Below are 18,798 nucleotides of genomic sequence, written 5' to 3' on the forward strand. Positions count from 1 at the left end.
ATCTAACTGTTTTATTTACTATCAGTCAATAAAATTTAAAGTATAAAACTTTCATTTGAGATAATAAATGAGATTTTTGTTAGTTTATGCAGTGTTTATATCAGGATATGTTATCTGCCATATACATGGTATGCCGCAATGACATAAGGGGTAAAAATCAAAAAAATCATTAAATCTTCATGACAACAATTTTTTTTGGGTAGTAATCAACCTATGTTTTAATGTTTAACACCACAGAAACAACTTACTGTGCATTTATAACAATTTATAACATTTTTTATATGAAAGCATATTGTCAGGGTGGGAAAAGCTAAAAATAGCACAAATTCAGGTTTACGGCTCCAAATTTGCAATATGTGACTTTTTACCCCCAAAAAGATTAAAATGTGGCTACTACTATTTCAAATAATCAGTTAAGACCAAAAAATCAATTGTTTTCTGAATTTTGGGTTTCACCGCATTTCTCTTAAAGGTGTCAGACCACCAATTATAAATCCCTATCTGTTCAACCAAATTTTGCAATTTCCACAGATTTCTAAAATTTTTACCTTAAGTTTAACTTCATAGAAACCAGGTATATCCTGAATTGTACATGTTTCAGCTTTCTACATGCCAATTTTCAGCATACCTTTAAAGCCTTCTAACAAAATAACTGACCTTTAAATAGAAGTACTCCAAAACAAAAACCTGGTTTTCTGGAAATCTAAAATTAGCATACTATGGAGCGCATTAATCCTCAATTTTTAATGCAAACTCATAGACAAGTAAATTTTGGCTCAAAATGATCTAGATATATTTATCTTTCACCCAAAGTTTCATTTCTGCAAATTTGTTTGTTAGTTTAGGTAAACAAGGACATCAAAAGCACTATTTTGTGTCAGAGTAGGTCTACTTTTACATACGTTCTAAATTGGACGGAGTAATTGGTGGTCTGACACCTAAAGAGCAAAAAAAGTTGATCAGAAATCTTTTGTTTTGTTTTTTCTGAATCCTTAGTCAATTTGTAGTAAAAAAAATCCTTTCTGAGCATAATGCGACTCATATTACAAATTTCACAGCTCAATTTAAACTGACTGTAATGTAAGCCTTTGATAAAAAATACTTGAAAATCTCATTTTGGAGTAGAGGTACATAAACTTTCAATGTCAAGATCAGTTTTTGTTGATTGTTCCTTGTTTGTTCTACTGCTTTAAAGACTTTCCACAATTTTTACAATGAGTTTAGTAAAAAATCAAAGGTATTGAAGAATCAAGGAATATTGACCCCCCCTTTTTTACACCTGGTGTCAGTAATGTGACTATAAACTGATCAAAAGTGCAGTTCTGGCCATCTAACTGTTTTATTTACTATCAGTCAATAAAATTTAAAGTATAAAACTTTCATTTGAGATAATAAATGAGATTTTTGTTAGTTTATGCAGTGTTTATATCAGGATATGTTATCTGCCATATACATGGTATGCCGCAATGACATAAGGGGTAAAAATCAAAAAAATCATTAAATCTTCATGACAACAATTTTTTTTGGGTAGTAATCAACCTATGTTTTAATGTTTAACACCACAGAAACAACTTACTGTGCATTTATAACAATTTATAACATTTTTTATATGAAAGCATATTGTCAGGGTGGGAAAAGCTAAAAATAGCACAAATTCAGGTTTACGGCTCCAAATTTGCAATATGTGACTTTTTACCCCCAAAAAGATTAAAATGTGGCTACTACTATTTCAAATAATCAGTTAAGACCAAAAAATCAATTGTTTTCTGAATTTTGGGTTTCACCGCATTTCTCTTAAAGGTGTCAGACCACCAATTATAAATCCCTATCTGTTCAACCAAATTTTGCAATTTCCACAGATTTCTAAAATTTTTACCTTAAGTTTAACTTCATAGAAACCAGGTATATCCTGAATTGTACATGTTTCAGCTTTCTACATGCCAATTTTCAGCATACCTTTAAAGCCTTCTAACAAAATAACTGACCTTTAAATAGAAGTACTCCAAAACAAAAACCTGGTTTTCTGGAAATCTAAAATTAGCATACTATGGAGCGCATTAATCCTCAATTTTTAATGCAAACTCATAGACAAGTAAATTTTGGCTCAAAATGATCTAGATATATTTATCTTTCACCCAAAGTTTCATTTCTGCAAATTTGTTTGTTAGTTTAGGTAAACAAGGACATCAAAAGCACTATTTTGTGTCAGAGTAGGTCTACTTTTACATACGTTCTAAATTGGACGGAGTAATTGGTGGTCTGACACCTAAAGAGCAAAAAAAGTTGATCAGAAATCTTTTGTTTTGTTTTTTCTGAATCCTTAGTCAATTTGTAGTAAAAAAAATCCTTTCTGAGCATAATGCGACTCATATTACAAATTTCACAGCTCAATTTAAACTGACTGTAATGTAAGCCTTTGATAAAAAATACTTGAAAATCTCATTTTGGAGTAGAGGTACATAAACTTTCAATGTCAAGATCAGTTTTTGTTGATTGTTCCTTGTTTGTTCTACTGCTTTAAAGACTTTCCACAATTTTTACAATGAGTTTAGTAAAAAATCAAAGGTATTGAAGAATCAAGGAATATTGACCCCCCCTTTTTTACACCTGGTGTCAGTAATGTGACTATAAACTGATCAAAAGTGCAGTTCTGGCCATCTAACTGTTTTATTTACTATCAGTCAATAAAATTTAAAGTATAAAACTTTCATTTGAGATAATAAATGAGATTTTTGTTAGTTTATGCAGTGTTTATATCAGGATATGTTATCTGCCATATACATGGTATGCCGCAATGACATAAGGGGTAAAAATCCAAAAAAATCATTAAATCTTCATGACAACAATTTTTTTTGGGTAGTAATCAACCTATGTTTTAATGTTTAACACCACAGAAACAACTTACTGTGCATTTATAACAATTTATAACATTTTTTATATGAAAGCATATTGTCAGGGTGGGAAAAGCTAAAAATAGCACAAATTCAGGTTTACGGCTCCAAATTTGCAATATGTGACTTTTTACCCCCAAAAAGATTAAAATGTGGCTACTACTATTTCAAATAATCAGTTAAGACCAAAAAATCAATTGTTTTCTGAATTTTGGGTTTCACCGCATTTCTCTTAAAGGTGTCAGACCACCAATTATAAATCCCTATCTGTTCAACCAAATTTTGCAATTTCCACAGATTTCTAAAATTTTTACCTTAAGTTTAACTTCATAGAAACCAGGTATATCCTGAATTGTACATGTTTCAGCTTTCTACATGCCAATTTTCAGCATACCTTTAAAGCCTTCTAACAAAATAACTGACCTTTAAATAGAAGTACTCCAAAACAAAAACCTGGTTTTCTGGAAATCTAAAATTAGCATACTATGGAGCGCATTAATCCTCAATTTTTAATGCAAACTCATAGACAAGTAAATTTTGGCTCAAAATGATCTAGATATATTTATCTTTCACCCAAAGTTTCATTTCTGCAAATTTGTTTGTTAGTTTAGGTAAACAAGGACATCAAAAGCACTATTTTGTGTCAGAGTAGGTCTACTTTTACATACGTTCTAAATTGGACGGAGTAATTGGTGGTCTGACACCTAAAGAGCAAAAAAAGTTGATCAGAAATCTTTTGTTTTGTTTTTTCTGAATCCTTAGTCAATTTGTAGTAAAAAAAATCCTTTCTGAGCATAATGCGACTCATATTACAAATTTCACAGCTCAATTTAAACTGACTGTAATGTAAGCCTTTGATAAAAAATACTTGAAAATCTCATTTTGGAGTAGAGGTACATAAACTTTCAATGTCAAGATCAGTTTTTGTTGATTGTTCCTTGTTTGTTCTACTGCTTTAAAGACTTTCCACAATTTTTACAATGAGTTTAGTAAAAAATCAAAGGTATTGAAGAATCAAGGAATATTGACCCCCCCTTTTTTACACCTGGTGTCAGTAATGTGACTATAAACTGATCAAAAGTGCAGTTCTGGCCATCTAACTGTTTTATTTACTATCAGTCAATAAAATTTAAAGTATAAAACTTTCATTTGAGATAATAAATGAGATTTTTGTTAGTTTATGCAGTGTTTATATCAGGATATGTTATCTGCCATATACATGGTATGCCGCAATGACATAAGGGGTAAAAATCAAAAAAAATCATTAAATCTTCATGACAACAATTTTTTTTGGGTAGTAATCAACCTATGTTTTAATGTTTAACACCACAGAAACAACTTACTGTGCATTTATAACAATTTATAACATTTTTTATATGAAAGCATATTGTCAGGGTGGGAAAAGCTAAAAATAGCACAAATTCAGGTTTACGGCTCCAAATTTGCAATATGTGACTTTTTACCCCCAAAAAGATTAAAATGTGGCTACTACTATTTCAAATAATCAGTTAAGACCAAAAAATCAATTGTTTTCTGAATTTTGGGTTTCACCGCATTTCTCTTAAAGGTGTCAGACCACCAATTATAAATCCCTATCTGTTCAACCAAATTTTGCAATTTCCACAGATTTCTAAAATTTTTACCTTAAGTTTAACTTCATAGAAACCAGGTATATCCTGAATTGTACATGTTTCAGCTTTCTACATGCCAATTTTCAGCATACCTTTAAAGCCTTCTAACAAAATAACTGACCTTTAAATAGAAGTACTCCAAAACAAAAACCTGGTTTTCTGGAAATCTAAAATTAGCATACTATGGAGCGCATTAATCCTCAATTTTTAATGCAAACTCATAGACAAGTAAATTTTGGCTCAAAATGATCTAGATATATTTATCTTTCACCCAAAGTTTCATTTCTGCAAATTTGTTTGTTAGTTTAGGTAAACAAGGACATCAAAAGCACTATTTTGTGTCAGAGTAGGTCTACTTTTACATACGTTCTAAATTGGACGGAGTAATTGGTGGTCTGACACCTAAAGAGCAAAAAAAGTTGATCAGAAATCTTTTGTTTTGTTTTTTCTGAATCCTTAGTCAATTTGTAGTAAAAAAAATCCTTTCTGAGCATAATGCGACTCATATTACAAATTTCACAGCTCAATTTAAACTGACTGTAATGTAAGCCTTTGATAAAAAATACTTGAAAATCTCATTTTGGAGTAGAGGTACATAAACTTTCAATGTCAAGATCAGTTTTTGTTGATTGTTCCTTGTTTGTTCTACTGCTTTAAAGACTTTCCACAATTTTTACAATGAGTTTAGTAAAAAATCAAAGGTATTGAAGAATCAAGGAATATTGACCCCCCCTTTTTTACACCTGGTGTCAGTAATGTGACTATAAACTGATCAAAAGTGCAGTTCTGGCCATCTAACTGTTTTATTTACTATCAGTCAATAAAATTTAAAGTATAAAACTTTCATTTGAGATAATAAATGAGATTTTTGTTAGTTTATGCAGTGTTTATATCAGGATATGTTATCTGCCATATACATGGTATGCCGCAATGACATAAGGGGTAAAAATCAAAAAAAATCATTAAATCTTCATGACAACAATTTTTTTTGGGTAGTAATCAACCTATGTTTTAATGTTTAACACCACAGAAACAACTTACTGTGCATTTATAACAATTTATAACATTTTTTATATGAAAGCATATTGTCAGGGTGGGAAAAGCTAAAAATAGCACAAATTCAGGTTTACGGCTCCAAATTTGCAATATGTGACTTTTTACCCCCAAAAAGATTAAAATGTGGCTACTACTATTTCAAATAATCAGTTAAGACCAAAAAATCAATTGTTTTCTGAATTTTGGGTTTCACCGCATTTCTCTTAAAGGTGTCAGACCACCAATTATAAATCCCTATCTGTTCAACCAAATTTTGCAATTTCCACAGATTTCTAAAATTTTTACCTTAAGTTTAACTTCATAGAAACCAGGTATATCCTGAATTGTACATGTTTCAGCTTTCTACATGCCAATTTTCAGCATACCTTTAAAGCCTTCTAACAAAATAACTGACCTTTAAATAGAAGTACTCCAAAACAAAAACCTGGTTTTCTGGAAATCTAAAATTAGCATACTATGGAGCGCATTAATCCTCAATTTTTAATGCAAACTCATAGACAAGTAAATTTTGGCTCAAAATGATCTAGATATATTTATCTTTCACCCAAAGTTTCATTTCTGCAAATTTGTTTGTTAGTTTAGGTAAACAAGGACATCAAAAGCACTATTTTGTGTCAGAGTAGGTCTACTTTTACATACGTTCTAAATTGGACGGAGTAATTGGTGGTCTGACACCTAAAGAGCAAAAAAAGTTGATCAGAAATCTTTTGTTTTGTTTTTCTGAATCCTTAGTCAATTTGTAGTAAAAAAAATCCTTTCTGAGCATAATGCGACTCATATTACAAATTTCACAGCTCAATTTAAACTGACTGTAATGTAAGCCTTTGATAAAAAATACTTGAAAATCTCATTTTGGAGTAGAGGTACATAAACTTTCAATGTCAAGATCAGTTTTTGTTGATTGTTCCTTGTTTGTTCTACTGCTTTAAAGACTTTCCACAATTTTTACAATGAGTTTAGTAAAAAATCAAAGGTATTGAAGAATCAAGGAATATTGACCCCCCCTTTTTTACACCTGGTGTCAGTAATGTGACTATAAACTGATCAAAAGTGCAGTTCTGGCCATCTAACTGTTTTATTTACTATCAGTCAATAAAATTTAAAGTATAAAACTTTCATTTGAGATAATAAATGAGATTTTTGTTAGTTTATGCAGTGTTTATATCAGGATATGTTATCTGCCATATACATGGTATGCCGCAATGACATAAGGGGTAAAAATCCAAAAAAATCATTAAATCTTCATGACAACAATTTTTTTTGGGTAGTAATCAACCTATGTTTTAATGTTTAACACCACAGAAACAACTTACTGTGCATTTATAACAATTTATAACATTTTTTATATGAAAGCATATTGTCAGGGTGGGAAAAGCTAAAAATAGCACAAATTCAGGTTTACGGCTCCAAATTTGCAATATGTGACTTTTTACCCCCAAAAAGATTAAAATGTGGCTACTACTATTTCAAATAATCAGTTAAGACCAAAAAATCAATTGTTTTCTGAATTTTGGGTTTCACCGCATTTCTCTTAAAGGTGTCAGACCACCAATTATAAATCCCTATCTGTTCAACCAAATTTTGCAATTTCCACAGATTTCTAAAATTTTTACCTTAAGTTTAACTTCATAGAAACCAGGTATATCCTGAATTGTACATGTTTCAGCTTTCTACATGCCAATTTTCAGCATACCTTTAAAGCCTTCTAACAAAATAACTGACCTTTAAATAGAAGTACTCCAAAACAAAAACCTGGTTTTCTGGAAATCTAAAATTAGCATACTATGGAGCGCATTAATCCTCAATTTTTAATGCAAACTCATAGACAAGTAAATTTTGGCTATGATCTAGATATATTTATCTTTCACCCAAAGTTTCATTTCTGCAAATTTGTTTGTTAGTTTAGGTAAACAAGGACATCAAAAGCACTATTTTGTGTCAGAGTAGGTCTACTTTTACATACGTTCTAAATTGGACGGAGTAATTGGTGGTCTGACACCTAAAGAGCAAAAAAAGTTGATCAGAAATCTTTTGTTTTGTTTTTTCTGAATCCTTAGTCAATTTGTAGTAAAAAAAATCCTTTCTGAGCATAATGCGACTCATATTACAAATTTCACAGCTCAATTTAAACTGACTGTAATGTAAGCCTTTGATAAAAAATACTTGAAAATCTCATTTTGGAGTAGAGGTACATAAACTTTCAATGTCAAGATCAGTTTTTGTTGATTGTTCCTTGTTTGTTCTACTGCTTTAAAGACTTTCCACAATTTTTACAATGAGTTTAGTAAAAAATCAAAGGTATTGAAGAATCAAGGAATATTGACCCCCCCTTTTTTACACCTGGTGTCAGTAATGTGACTATAAACTGATCAAAAGTGCAGTTCTGGCCATCTAACTGTTTTATTTACTATCAGTCAATAAAATTTAAAGTATAAAACTTTCATTTGAGATAATAAATGAGATTTTTGTTAGTTTATGCAGTGTTTATATCAGGATATGTTATCTGCCATATACATGGTATGCCGCAATGACATAAGGGGTAAAAATCAAAAAAAATCATTAAATCTTCATGACAACAATTTTTTTTTGGGTAGTAATCAACCTATGTTTTAATGTTTAACACCACAGAAACAACTTACTGTGCATTTATAACAATTTATAACATTTTTTATATGAAAGCATATTGTCAGGGTGGGAAAAGCTAAAAATAGCACAAATTCAGGTTTACGGCTCCAAATTTGCAATATGTGACTTTTTACCCCCAAAAAGATTAAAATGTGGCTACTACTATTTCAAATAATCAGTTAAGACCAAAAAATCAATTGTTTTCTGAATTTTGGGTTTCACCGCATTTCTCTTAAAGGTGTCAGACCACCAATTATAAATCCCTATCTGTTCAACCAAATTTTGCAATTTCCACAGATTTCTAAAATTTTTACCTTAAGTTTAACTTCATAGAAACCAGGTATATCCTGAATTGTACATGTTTCAGCTTTCTACATGCCAATTTTCAGCATACCTTTAAAGCCTTCTAACAAAATAACTGACCTTTAAATAGAAGTACTCCAAAACAAAAACCTGGTTTTCTGGAAATCTAAAATTAGCATACTATGGAGCGCATTAATCCTCAATTTTTAATGCAAACTCATAGACAAGTAAATTTTGGCTCAAAATGATCTAGATATATTTATCTTTCACCCAAAGTTTCATTTCTGCAAATTTGTTTGTTAGTTTAGGTAAACAAGGACATCAAAAGCACTATTTTGTGTCAGAGTAGGTCTACTTTTACATACGTTCTAAATTGGACGGAGTAATTGGTGGTCTGACACCTAAAGAGCAAAAAAAGTTGATCAGAAATCTTTTGTTTTGTTTTTTCTGAATCCTTAGTCAATTTGTAGTAAAAAAAATCCTTTCTGAGCATAATGCGACTCATATTACAAATTTCACAGCTCAATTTAAACTGACTGTAATGTAAGCCTTTGATAAAAAATACTTGAAAATCTCATTTTGGAGTAGAGGTACATAAACTTTCAATGTCAAGATCAGTTTTTGTTGATTGTTCCTTGTTTGTTCTACTGCTTTAAAGACTTTCCACAATTTTTACAATGAGTTTAGTAAAAAATCAAAGGTATTGAAGAATCAAGGAATATTGACCCCCCCTTTTTTACACCTGGTGTCAGTAATGTGACTATAAACTGATCAAAAGTGCAGTTCTGGCCATCTAACTGTTTTATTTACTATCAGTCAATAAAATTTAAAGTATAAAACTTTCATTTGAGATAATAAATGAGATTTTTGTTAGTTTATGCAGTGTTTATATCAGGATATGTTATCTGCCATATACATGGTATGCCGCAATGACATAAGGGGTAAAAATCAAAAAAAATCATTAAATCTTCATGACAACAATTTTTTTTGGGTAGTAATCAACCTATGTTTTAATGTTTAACACCACAGAAACAACTTACTGTGCATTTATAACAATTTATAACATTTTTTATATGAAAGCATATTGTCAGGGTGGGAAAAGCTAAAAATAGCACAAATTCAGGTTTACGGCTCCAAATTTGCAATATGTGACTTTTTACCCCCAAAAAGATTAAAATGTGGCTACTACTATTTCAAATAATCAGTTAAGACCAAAAAATCAATTGTTTTCTGAATTTTGGGTTTCACCGCATTTCTCTTAAAGGTGTCAGACCACCAATTATAAATCCCTATCTGTTCAACCAAATTTTGCAATTTCCACAGATTTCTAAAATTTTTACCTTAAGTTTAACTTCATAGAAACCAGGTATATCCTGAATTGTACATGTTTCAGCTTTCTACATGCCAATTTTCAGCATACCTTTAAAGCCTTCTAACAAAATAACTGACCTTTAAATAGAAGTACTCCAAAACAAAAACCTGGTTTTCTGGAAATCTAAAATTAGCATACTATGGAGCGCATTAATCCTCAATTTTTAATGCAAACTCATAGACAAGTAAATTTTGGCTCAAAATGATCTAGATATATTTATCTTTCACCCAAAGTTTCATTTCTGCAAATTTGTTTGTTAGTTTAGGTAAACAAGGACATCAAAAGCACTATTTTGTGTCAGAGTAGGTCTACTTTTACATACGTTCTAAATTGGACGGAGTAATTGGTGGTCTGACACCTAAAGAGCAAAAAAAGTTGATCAGAAATCTTTTGTTTTGTTTTTTCTGAATCCTTAGTCAATTTGTAGTAAAAAAAATCCTTTCTGAGCATAATGCGACTCATATTACAAATTTCACAGCTCAATTTAAACTGACTGTAATGTAAGCCTTTGATAAAAAATACTTGAAAATCTCATTTTGGAGTAGAGGTACATAAACTTTCAATGTCAAGATCAGTTTTTGTTGATTGTTCCTTGTTTGTTCTACTGCTTTAAAGACTTTCCACAATTTTTACAATGAGTTTAGTAAAAAATCAAAGGTATTGAAGAATCAAGGAATATTGACCCCCCCTTTTTTACACCTGGTGTCAGTAATGTGACTATAAACTGATCAAAAGTGCAGTTCTGGCCATCTAACTGTTTTATTTACTATCAGTCAATAAAATTTAAAGTATAAAACTTTCATTTGAGATAATAAATGAGATTTTTGTTAGTTTATGCAGTGTTTATATCAGGATATGTTATCTGCCATATACATGGTATGCCGCAATGACATAAGGGGTAAAAATCAAAAAAAATCATTAAATCTTCATGACAACAATTTTTTTTTGGGTAGTAATCAACCTATGTTTTAATGTTTAACACCACAGAAACAACTTACTGTGCATTTATAACAATTTATAACATTTTTTATATGAAAGCATATTGTCAGGGTGGGAAAAGCTAAAAATAGCACAAATTCAGGTTTACGGCTCCAAATTTGCAATATGTGACTTTTTACCCCCAAAAAGATTAAAATGTGGCTACTACTATTTCAAATAATCAGTTAAGACCAAAAAATCAATTGTTTTCTGAATTTTGGGTTTCACCGCATTTCTCTTAAAGGTGTCAGACCACCAATTATAAATCCCTATCTGTTCAACCAAATTTTGCAATTTCCACAGATTTCTAAAATTTTTACCTTAAGTTTAACTTCATAGAAACCAGGTATATCCTGAATTGTACATGTTTCAGCTTTCTACATGCCAATTTTCAGCATACCTTTAAAGCCTTCTAACAAAATAACTGACCTTTAAATAGAAGTACTCCAAAACAAAAACCTGGTTTTCTGGAAATCTAAAATTAGCATACTATGGAGCGCATTAATCCTCAATTTTTAATGCAAACTCATAGACAAGTAAATTTTGGCTCAAAATGATCTAGATATATTTATCTTTCACCCAAAGTTTCATTTCTGCAAATTTGTTTGTTAGTTTAGGTAAACAAGGACATCAAAAGCACTATTTTGTGTCAGAGTAGGTCTACTTTTACATACGTTCTAAATTGGACGGAGTAATTGGTGGTCTGACACCTAAAGGAGACGTGACACAATTTTTTTTTTTTTTTTTTTTTTTAATTAATCAATTCAAATTGGTAAAAAAGTATATTATAATTAATTTTCTTGTCAAAACCTCATTAAAATAACTTTTTATGGTCAAAGAATCCAGCGCTTGTCGTCATCTTTGATTTTTAATGAGATACCGGTCACGTGATCGTGGTGACGTCACTGGATACAAGCTGAGAAAATGTCTCAATATGGACGAAGTACATCGCATTTTTGCGTAATTAAACAATGGACGGTGTTGACAGCAGTTTACAAGGCAATTCTCAAAGTTTAGATATTCGACCGTATCAGTTTGAGCCGTTACTTGTGGAAAATAATCAAGAAGAAGATATAAATTCGTCATCCGAAGAGTCCGACATTGACGATCTTTCAAGCAATGTCGATCGCCTTGTAAACACAAACTGGTTCGTATGATAAATATACTTGTAACCAAACACTTTCAGAGTTCAATTAATGGCAGATGCATGTATAACAGTTAAAAATGTAAATTTCTGTTTTTTTTTACGATTAATTTATCCACCGAAAATAGTTTGTTTCCCTCTGCCCTAATCCAAATAATTATGACGTTTGGTAATGCTATTTTTTTTTTCTGGGACGCCTACTACGTCGTATACAGTTTTTGCTTCACAAATAAAGAATTACGAACTATCAAATATAATAAATGGACAGGGGGGGGGGGGGGTGGGGGAAGAAAAAAATGTCCATCATGTTATATTGTATAAACAGACCACCTGAAGAAGTATTGGAGTAAACCAGTCACTAGACAGTAATAAAATTTTGGCAATGAAAAGAAAAAAATGTCCATATATATGAGCATAGTATATATGAACAAGACATCACCACATTTATGATATTTTTTTATAGAGTTTAATTCAAGATAAATAAATATACCTCCACAATCAATTCATAATTTTGAATGGGGACACATAGTTCCCACCTCCCACCTTTATCCATGGTTAGGATCTGCACTTGCTTATGATCAACCGTGGCCAAAAGTTTATTTGAGAAACCTACTCTTGTGTTATATTTTCTATATTGTGTATTTTGTACTGCTGGTTTCACATAAATAATTTTTTTTTCATGTTATAGGTGTGATTGTGGAAACTGCAATTCCATGACCACAGCAGATGAATGTGTATGCTGTTCAGACATATCAGCTGTAAGCTATTTAATGCAACCAGATGACTTAAACTGCATCACAGAACATGAGGTCTTTATTGCCAACTGCTTAAACCGTCATGTGTTACAAGTAAGCATGTATGCATACATGGAGCATGTTGGTCCATTTGACGACAATGAACCCATCAATGAGTAAGTTTTGAAATAGTAGTAGGCTAGGTTCATGTTCATGTTGGATCAATTTCAAATCAATTATTGTTTTATTGAATCCATGTTCATTCACTGTTTTCGAGGCAATACTTAAGCAGTCAAGTGACTTCAATATTTTTAATTGTACAGAGTTAGTACAATCATTGACAATTCAATAAAGAAACTAACAGATGAATTAAATAATAATTTAATATCACAGATAAATTCATAATTCAAATATCACAGATACAATTTGTTTATACATAATATATTTCAAAGCATATTGAACATGTAGAAAGGCCCAAGTTCTTTCGTGTCATAATAATATACATCATGTACATAGGTAGCAAATATATACATGGCAGTACACCGTAGGTAATATTTATCAATCCTAAATATTTCTTTTTAACCTAAATACAACACAAAATGACAGGTACAACAGATTTAAAATGTTTTGGTCTTTCTAAAATAAAAAAAAGGTCAATAAGAAATTTTTCATTATAACTTTCTTTGTATGTTTGTAAATATATTTACATCAGTTAAAAGTATGGTATTGAAAGTTGTATATGAATATAATTGATGTTTTGCTTTGTAGGAAATATAGGTTTATGGCATATAGGAGATTTGTTCAGTGGATATGGCATCGCCTTGGACGTCACAACAGAAAGATCTTGCCTGCATGTGTTGTGAAAAAAATTAGAGACAGTTTCCCGTCTGAAGAATACTGTGGCTTCAAATATGCAGTTGTATGAATTAAATTTGGACTGATGACTTTTTGTAACTATTTATTTTAAATGAAACACTTGTATTAATAAAAACATTGACTTTTTGTCCTTGCACAGTGACAGTAGATCAACAGAATAATTTAAATAATAAAAGTGTACCTTATACCATCTTTTTTATTGCTAAATAAAAAATCAAGATTGATATTTCTTCACAATAAATAACATGAACAAAGCCTGCATTGTTCAAAACTCATGAATATTATTCACATGTAAAAGATTACAATGATCATCCACTGCATATTTTACAAACATTAAACTGTTCTCAATAATTTTCCTCTATCTCTGAAAGCGTGACCTGTGTCTTGCAATGAGGTCTGCCTTTTGGAATGGCTCGAATGTCTGTGTCAAACTGACCGGAAAATGGTTTTGAAGTATCTTTACATCCCCTGCAGCATTTGAATAGGACGAGCAGTCATGTTCCCTTCTGGAAACAACAGCTTGCTTGATCAGCAGAACATAATCTACAAAAAAATAGTCAATATTATTTTCAAAGTGCAAGTATTACAATGTTATTCTTAATTTTTACTACTGTGGATTCATTATTATTCGTTGGATACTAGTTTTTGTGGATTTCGTGGGCACAGTCAAACCACGAAATTAAATATTCAACAAATGATAATTTTCTATAGGTTTGTATGCAGACTTCAGCAAAACCATGAAATTAAATATCCACGAATATGCAAGTTTTTCCTAATCCACGAAAATTGGTACCCACAAAAACAAATAAATCCACAGTAAATAAAAATGAATTGATGCATCAAGTGTTTAACTGACATCCTATAGCAAAGCATGTACAAGCTGTGATCACTTGGTTAAAAACTATGTTAGCTCTTTGTTGCATACCATACAAATGTATGTTAAATTGTTTTATATGAATGATGATGTTTAAAATTAGGCCGATATTTTTTCAATTTAATTGATTCATATTTTGATGTCAGTGCCTTTTTTAAGCTTATCATACAGTATAGTTTTCCTCATTGTTGAAGACCGTAAGGTTATCTGTAGTGATAACATACACTTCATATTAGTTTTGATGGATAGTTTCTTTTGCAATCAAACAACTTCTTATCTTTTTTGATAACCACAACTTGTATTTTAATACATACCATAAGTAGCTGGCGAAGGTCTGGATTTAACAACAGCTTCTTTGCCTTTCTTTGCTTTGGGATAAACCATGCTGAAGCATTGCAGACCATCTTTAGTGAAAGCTCTATCTCTGTTGCATGAAATGACAAATGCACATACATTAAAAGTTGGTTGTTCAGTGTGAGGCAAGGCTCGATGTTGAAGTCCGTACATTGACCTATAATGGTTTACTTTTATAAATTGTTATTTGGATGGAGAGTTGTCTCATTGGCACTCACACAACTTCTTCTTTTATCTATGTTCATTTTACATGTTAAATTTCAACCTACATACAAAATGAATCAAAATTTACTATTTCTTGTCCTCAGTATAGCATCTTTCTTTCAGCGATTTTTATTTATATTTTGTTTTAAGGATTTAGTTTTTAAAAACATGTGTAAGTTTTCTTATTTGAATTGTCATTTCTAGGCCTTTTGTAGCTGACTGTGCATTAGAGGCTTTGCTTATTGTTGAAGGCCATATGTGATCTATAGATAGTTGTTAATTTTGATTTCATTTTGGTCTATTGTGGGGAGTTGTCTCATGGGCAATCATACCTAATCTTCTTTTATATATACATATTGAATTAATATAAGTATATAAAGTTTTAAAAATTGAGAATGGAATTGACGAATGTTTCAAAGAAACTGGAAGCGGATTACAGAGTCTGTTTTTTAAACAGGTTGATCAATTTATATATATTCTATTTCCAAAAAATAATTATACATATAGTACTACATACCTCTGATCATCATCTGAGGGTTGGTAGTCCTCATCACTATCTGCATGGCTGGAAACCTCATCGTCATCAGAGTTTTGGGCTGAAGTGGTGTGAGTTGTTGTAGGTAGAGTACTGGCACATGTACATTTTGTAATGTCATCATCAGTCTGTGTAGCAATTGTACTGTATGTTGCTGAAGGTTGTGTAATCTTAAGATCTGTTTGATGTTTCCTGGTACGTTGCTGTGGACGGAGGTAGGATTGGCTTTTCTTGTGTTTTACTACTTTTGGTGATGGTGGTGGAGTAGTCTGTGTAACCATGGTAACTTTGGATGTACATGTATTGTTCTCTGTAACATTGGAGGTTGGCAGCTCTGGTTCTGGTTCTGGTGTTGTGGTACTGTCTGGTACTTGGAGTTGTACACATTCCGTCTCTCGTTCATAGTTGTCATATGCAAGCTGTAGAATCTGCAAAGAATAAATATTTGTTGTTTATTTAGTTTTACACAACTTTACTATGAAAGAGATATAAAAAACAAGTGGTCCCACAATGGTCAATCATGGTCAGTGGCGGATCCAGAAATTTTCCTTAGGGGTCCCACTGACACCTACAAAGGGGGGGGAGGGGGGGGGGGGGAGGGTTGCACTTGCTCCAGTCCAGTCACAAATGCTTCAGTGATTCCCTATATAATTAACCAATTTTTTCCACAAAAGGCCCCCCCCCCCCCCTGGATCAGCCTATGATGGTCAATTGCATTTCTGAATAATTAAATGGTCTAAAATTACAATTATAATGAAATCAAAAACATAGAGAAATATACATATTACTTCTTAAATCCCTTTTAATTTGAGCTTTCATGGATAGTTGTCTGAGTAGCAATCAAAATTTCAGTGGCGGATCCAGGGGGAGGGTTTAGACCCCCCCCTTTTATGGGGACGATCAATATATTTGAATGGGGACATAAAATTGCCCCCCCCCCACCTTTTTTTCGAAAATGGCTGGATATCTCCCTGCAAGTTTACCACCAATTATTTGGTTCTTATACATGTATATTAATTTAATAATTTGAATTTTTAGTGTACAGTTCAAGTTTAAAGTTTATTATAGCCACACTACATACATACATGAGGGTTTGGATGGTGTTAAATGATTATAGAATAATGCCTCTAAAAAATGAAGATTAGAGAATAAAGGGCAAAAAAAGTGAAAATTTAGAGAAAAAAGGTGTTAATTTTTTTTAAGATTTGAGAAAAAAGGGGTGAAAATGTTTACAGAATAACAGACCCCCCCCCCCCCTCATACATGTACTGTATAAACACAATATGAAATTAAATGCACATTTTAAAATTTAGAATGTATATATAATGATCTGTGTAGAAATTTCATTACTTTTATATCAATTACTTCACCATATATATATATATATCTATTATCAAAATATATTTCTTAAAAATGTTGGAGTTGAACAGGTTATTAAATTGCATTAAATAAGAGAAAAAGACAGGTAATAAATTACCTATCACCTAACCAGAGACATGTCTCTGACCTAACCAAGTATGTTGGTGTGAAATTTGAATTACTGAAGCAGCTCACAATAAATGTGTGATAAGTATGACATATAACAGGGGAAATTTAAAAGTAATATTTAAAGAAATTTTAATACAATAAAATAAATTCATGTCTTTGTCCCCTCTTTAATCATCCTGATGAACATTTTCAATAAGTACTGATTTTTGTTTGTTGCTGAATTGTTATAATGTGTATATCTTCAGTCTATACTTATACTTTATCTACTACTCCCAGGTCTGTATCAATTGGATTTATTTGCATTATTAAAACTATATTATTCAGCTTCATGTCTTGTGCAATATAAAGACTTGAATACATACACTAGCCAAAATATTTGTTTCTCATTTAAGTCACCTTTTGCATATTTCACCTCAATAACCTTGCATCAACTTTCTATCATAGCATCTCTTCACATTTTTTTTTATTAAGAAATAAAATGACTTTCCATATGATAAATAAATCAAATAATTAGGGTAAATAATAGAAAATGAATTACAATACACTTTTTACACCTGCCTAATATCTATTAGAATCTATGTACTGCAGGTTATGTTTTAGTTATAGGGACTGACAGGCTTTGACATTTTTAATTTTTACTTTAAAATTAATTCTTTATTGTCTAATTAGTTTGCTTATTATACTCCATTCATTACAACGTAAAATTCACCGACCCATTATTTTCCAACCTCACCTGTGCATCCCGCCGGTGATCATTGATGTACACAGATTCGCCGCATGTTACGCAATATTGCGTATTACCTATGTCTTACCTATCACCACCCTGGGGCATGACACCTGTAGCTTTCAACTTCAAAAGGTAACCAAGTATTGGGGATAAAGTGTGCCGCATACCTGTAACTTCTGATCGATGTAACTTTATGGTTCGATGTACACACCTGCACACGTGAACAGGTAGTGAGGTACACTAAGGAGGTACACGATACTAAATTTTCAACACTTAGCTATATTTATTTGGATATTGAAATTATTAAAAAAATATATATTATTAAAAGGGGATGCAATAAAATATTTGCGAAGATAAAAAAATATATATATTTACCTCAGCTTTTCTCCGCTTCTCAAAAGCTCCACGCTTAGGTAAAGGTGGCTTTGGCTCAGCTGTTGTTGGTTGCGTCAATGGAATGTCAGGTACTGCATTTGGACGGAGTTTTGGCTTCATGGTAGGACATCCCTCGAGGTTCTTCATTACTTCTGGGTCACGATCGTAACATGAATTTGTAAAATGGGCGGAACAAAGTCTATGACTAGCGCCTGGTAGGAAGTCCCATCTCTTACAATAATGTGTCCACGCCTTCCTGGTTTGCGGGTTAATTGGAAAACGAAAAAAACTAATTAAGTTGTCCTTCTTATGTCTATTGTTGCACCCACTGGCAGCACACAGAACCATTTTTAATCACTGTCATGTATTTTTCTTTAAGATATTCGGAAATGAAATAGCGCTAATTATGTATATACACCCGTCAGTCAAATATGATTGATGTAACCACTGACGTCACAGCCTCGTTCTGAGTGACTTCCGGGATTGAAATATGCATAATTAGTAGGTCGACAGATCGATATATTTGAATTCATAATTTATCCATTTAAACGATAATTATATATCTTTCGATGTTTTTTATGGGGTAATTATGTATAAATAAATATTTATTTACCAAAAAAAAAAAAAAAAA

The 18,798-nt window shown here is 31.5% G+C and overlaps 2 protein-coding genes across 2 annotated transcripts; one reads left to right on the plus strand and one right to left on the minus strand.

The window, feature by feature from the left end:
• The first annotated feature begins 11,676 nt into the window (after positions 1-11,676).
• Positions 11,677-13,679, plus strand: LOC134687390 (P2X purinoceptor 7-like). Its single transcript, XM_063547648.1, has 3 exons — positions 11,677-12,003; positions 12,689-12,910; positions 13,503-13,679. The coding sequence occupies exons 1-3, from the start codon at positions 11,828-11,830 to the stop codon at positions 13,657-13,659; spliced, it is 555 nt and encodes a 184-aa protein (XP_063403718.1). The 5' UTR covers positions 11,677-11,827; the 3' UTR covers positions 13,660-13,679.
• Positions 13,680-15,537: 1,858 nt separating this feature from the next.
• On the minus strand, positions 15,538-18,766 carry LOC134687919 (THAP domain-containing protein 8-like). Its single transcript, XM_063548378.1, has 2 exons — positions 18,168-18,766; positions 15,538-16,005 (listed from the first exon to the last, which is right to left on the minus strand). The coding sequence occupies exons 1-2, from the start codon at positions 18,513-18,515 to the stop codon at positions 15,538-15,540; spliced, it is 816 nt and encodes a 271-aa protein (XP_063404448.1). The 5' UTR covers positions 18,516-18,766.
• Positions 18,767-18,798: the final 32 nt, after the last annotated feature.

This window comes from Mytilus trossulus, chromosome 10 (genome assembly GCF_036588685.1).
Source record: "Mytilus trossulus isolate FHL-02 chromosome 10, PNRI_Mtr1.1.1.hap1, whole genome shotgun sequence".
Classification (NCBI taxonomy): domain Eukaryota; kingdom Metazoa; phylum Mollusca; class Bivalvia; order Mytilida; family Mytilidae; genus Mytilus; species Mytilus trossulus.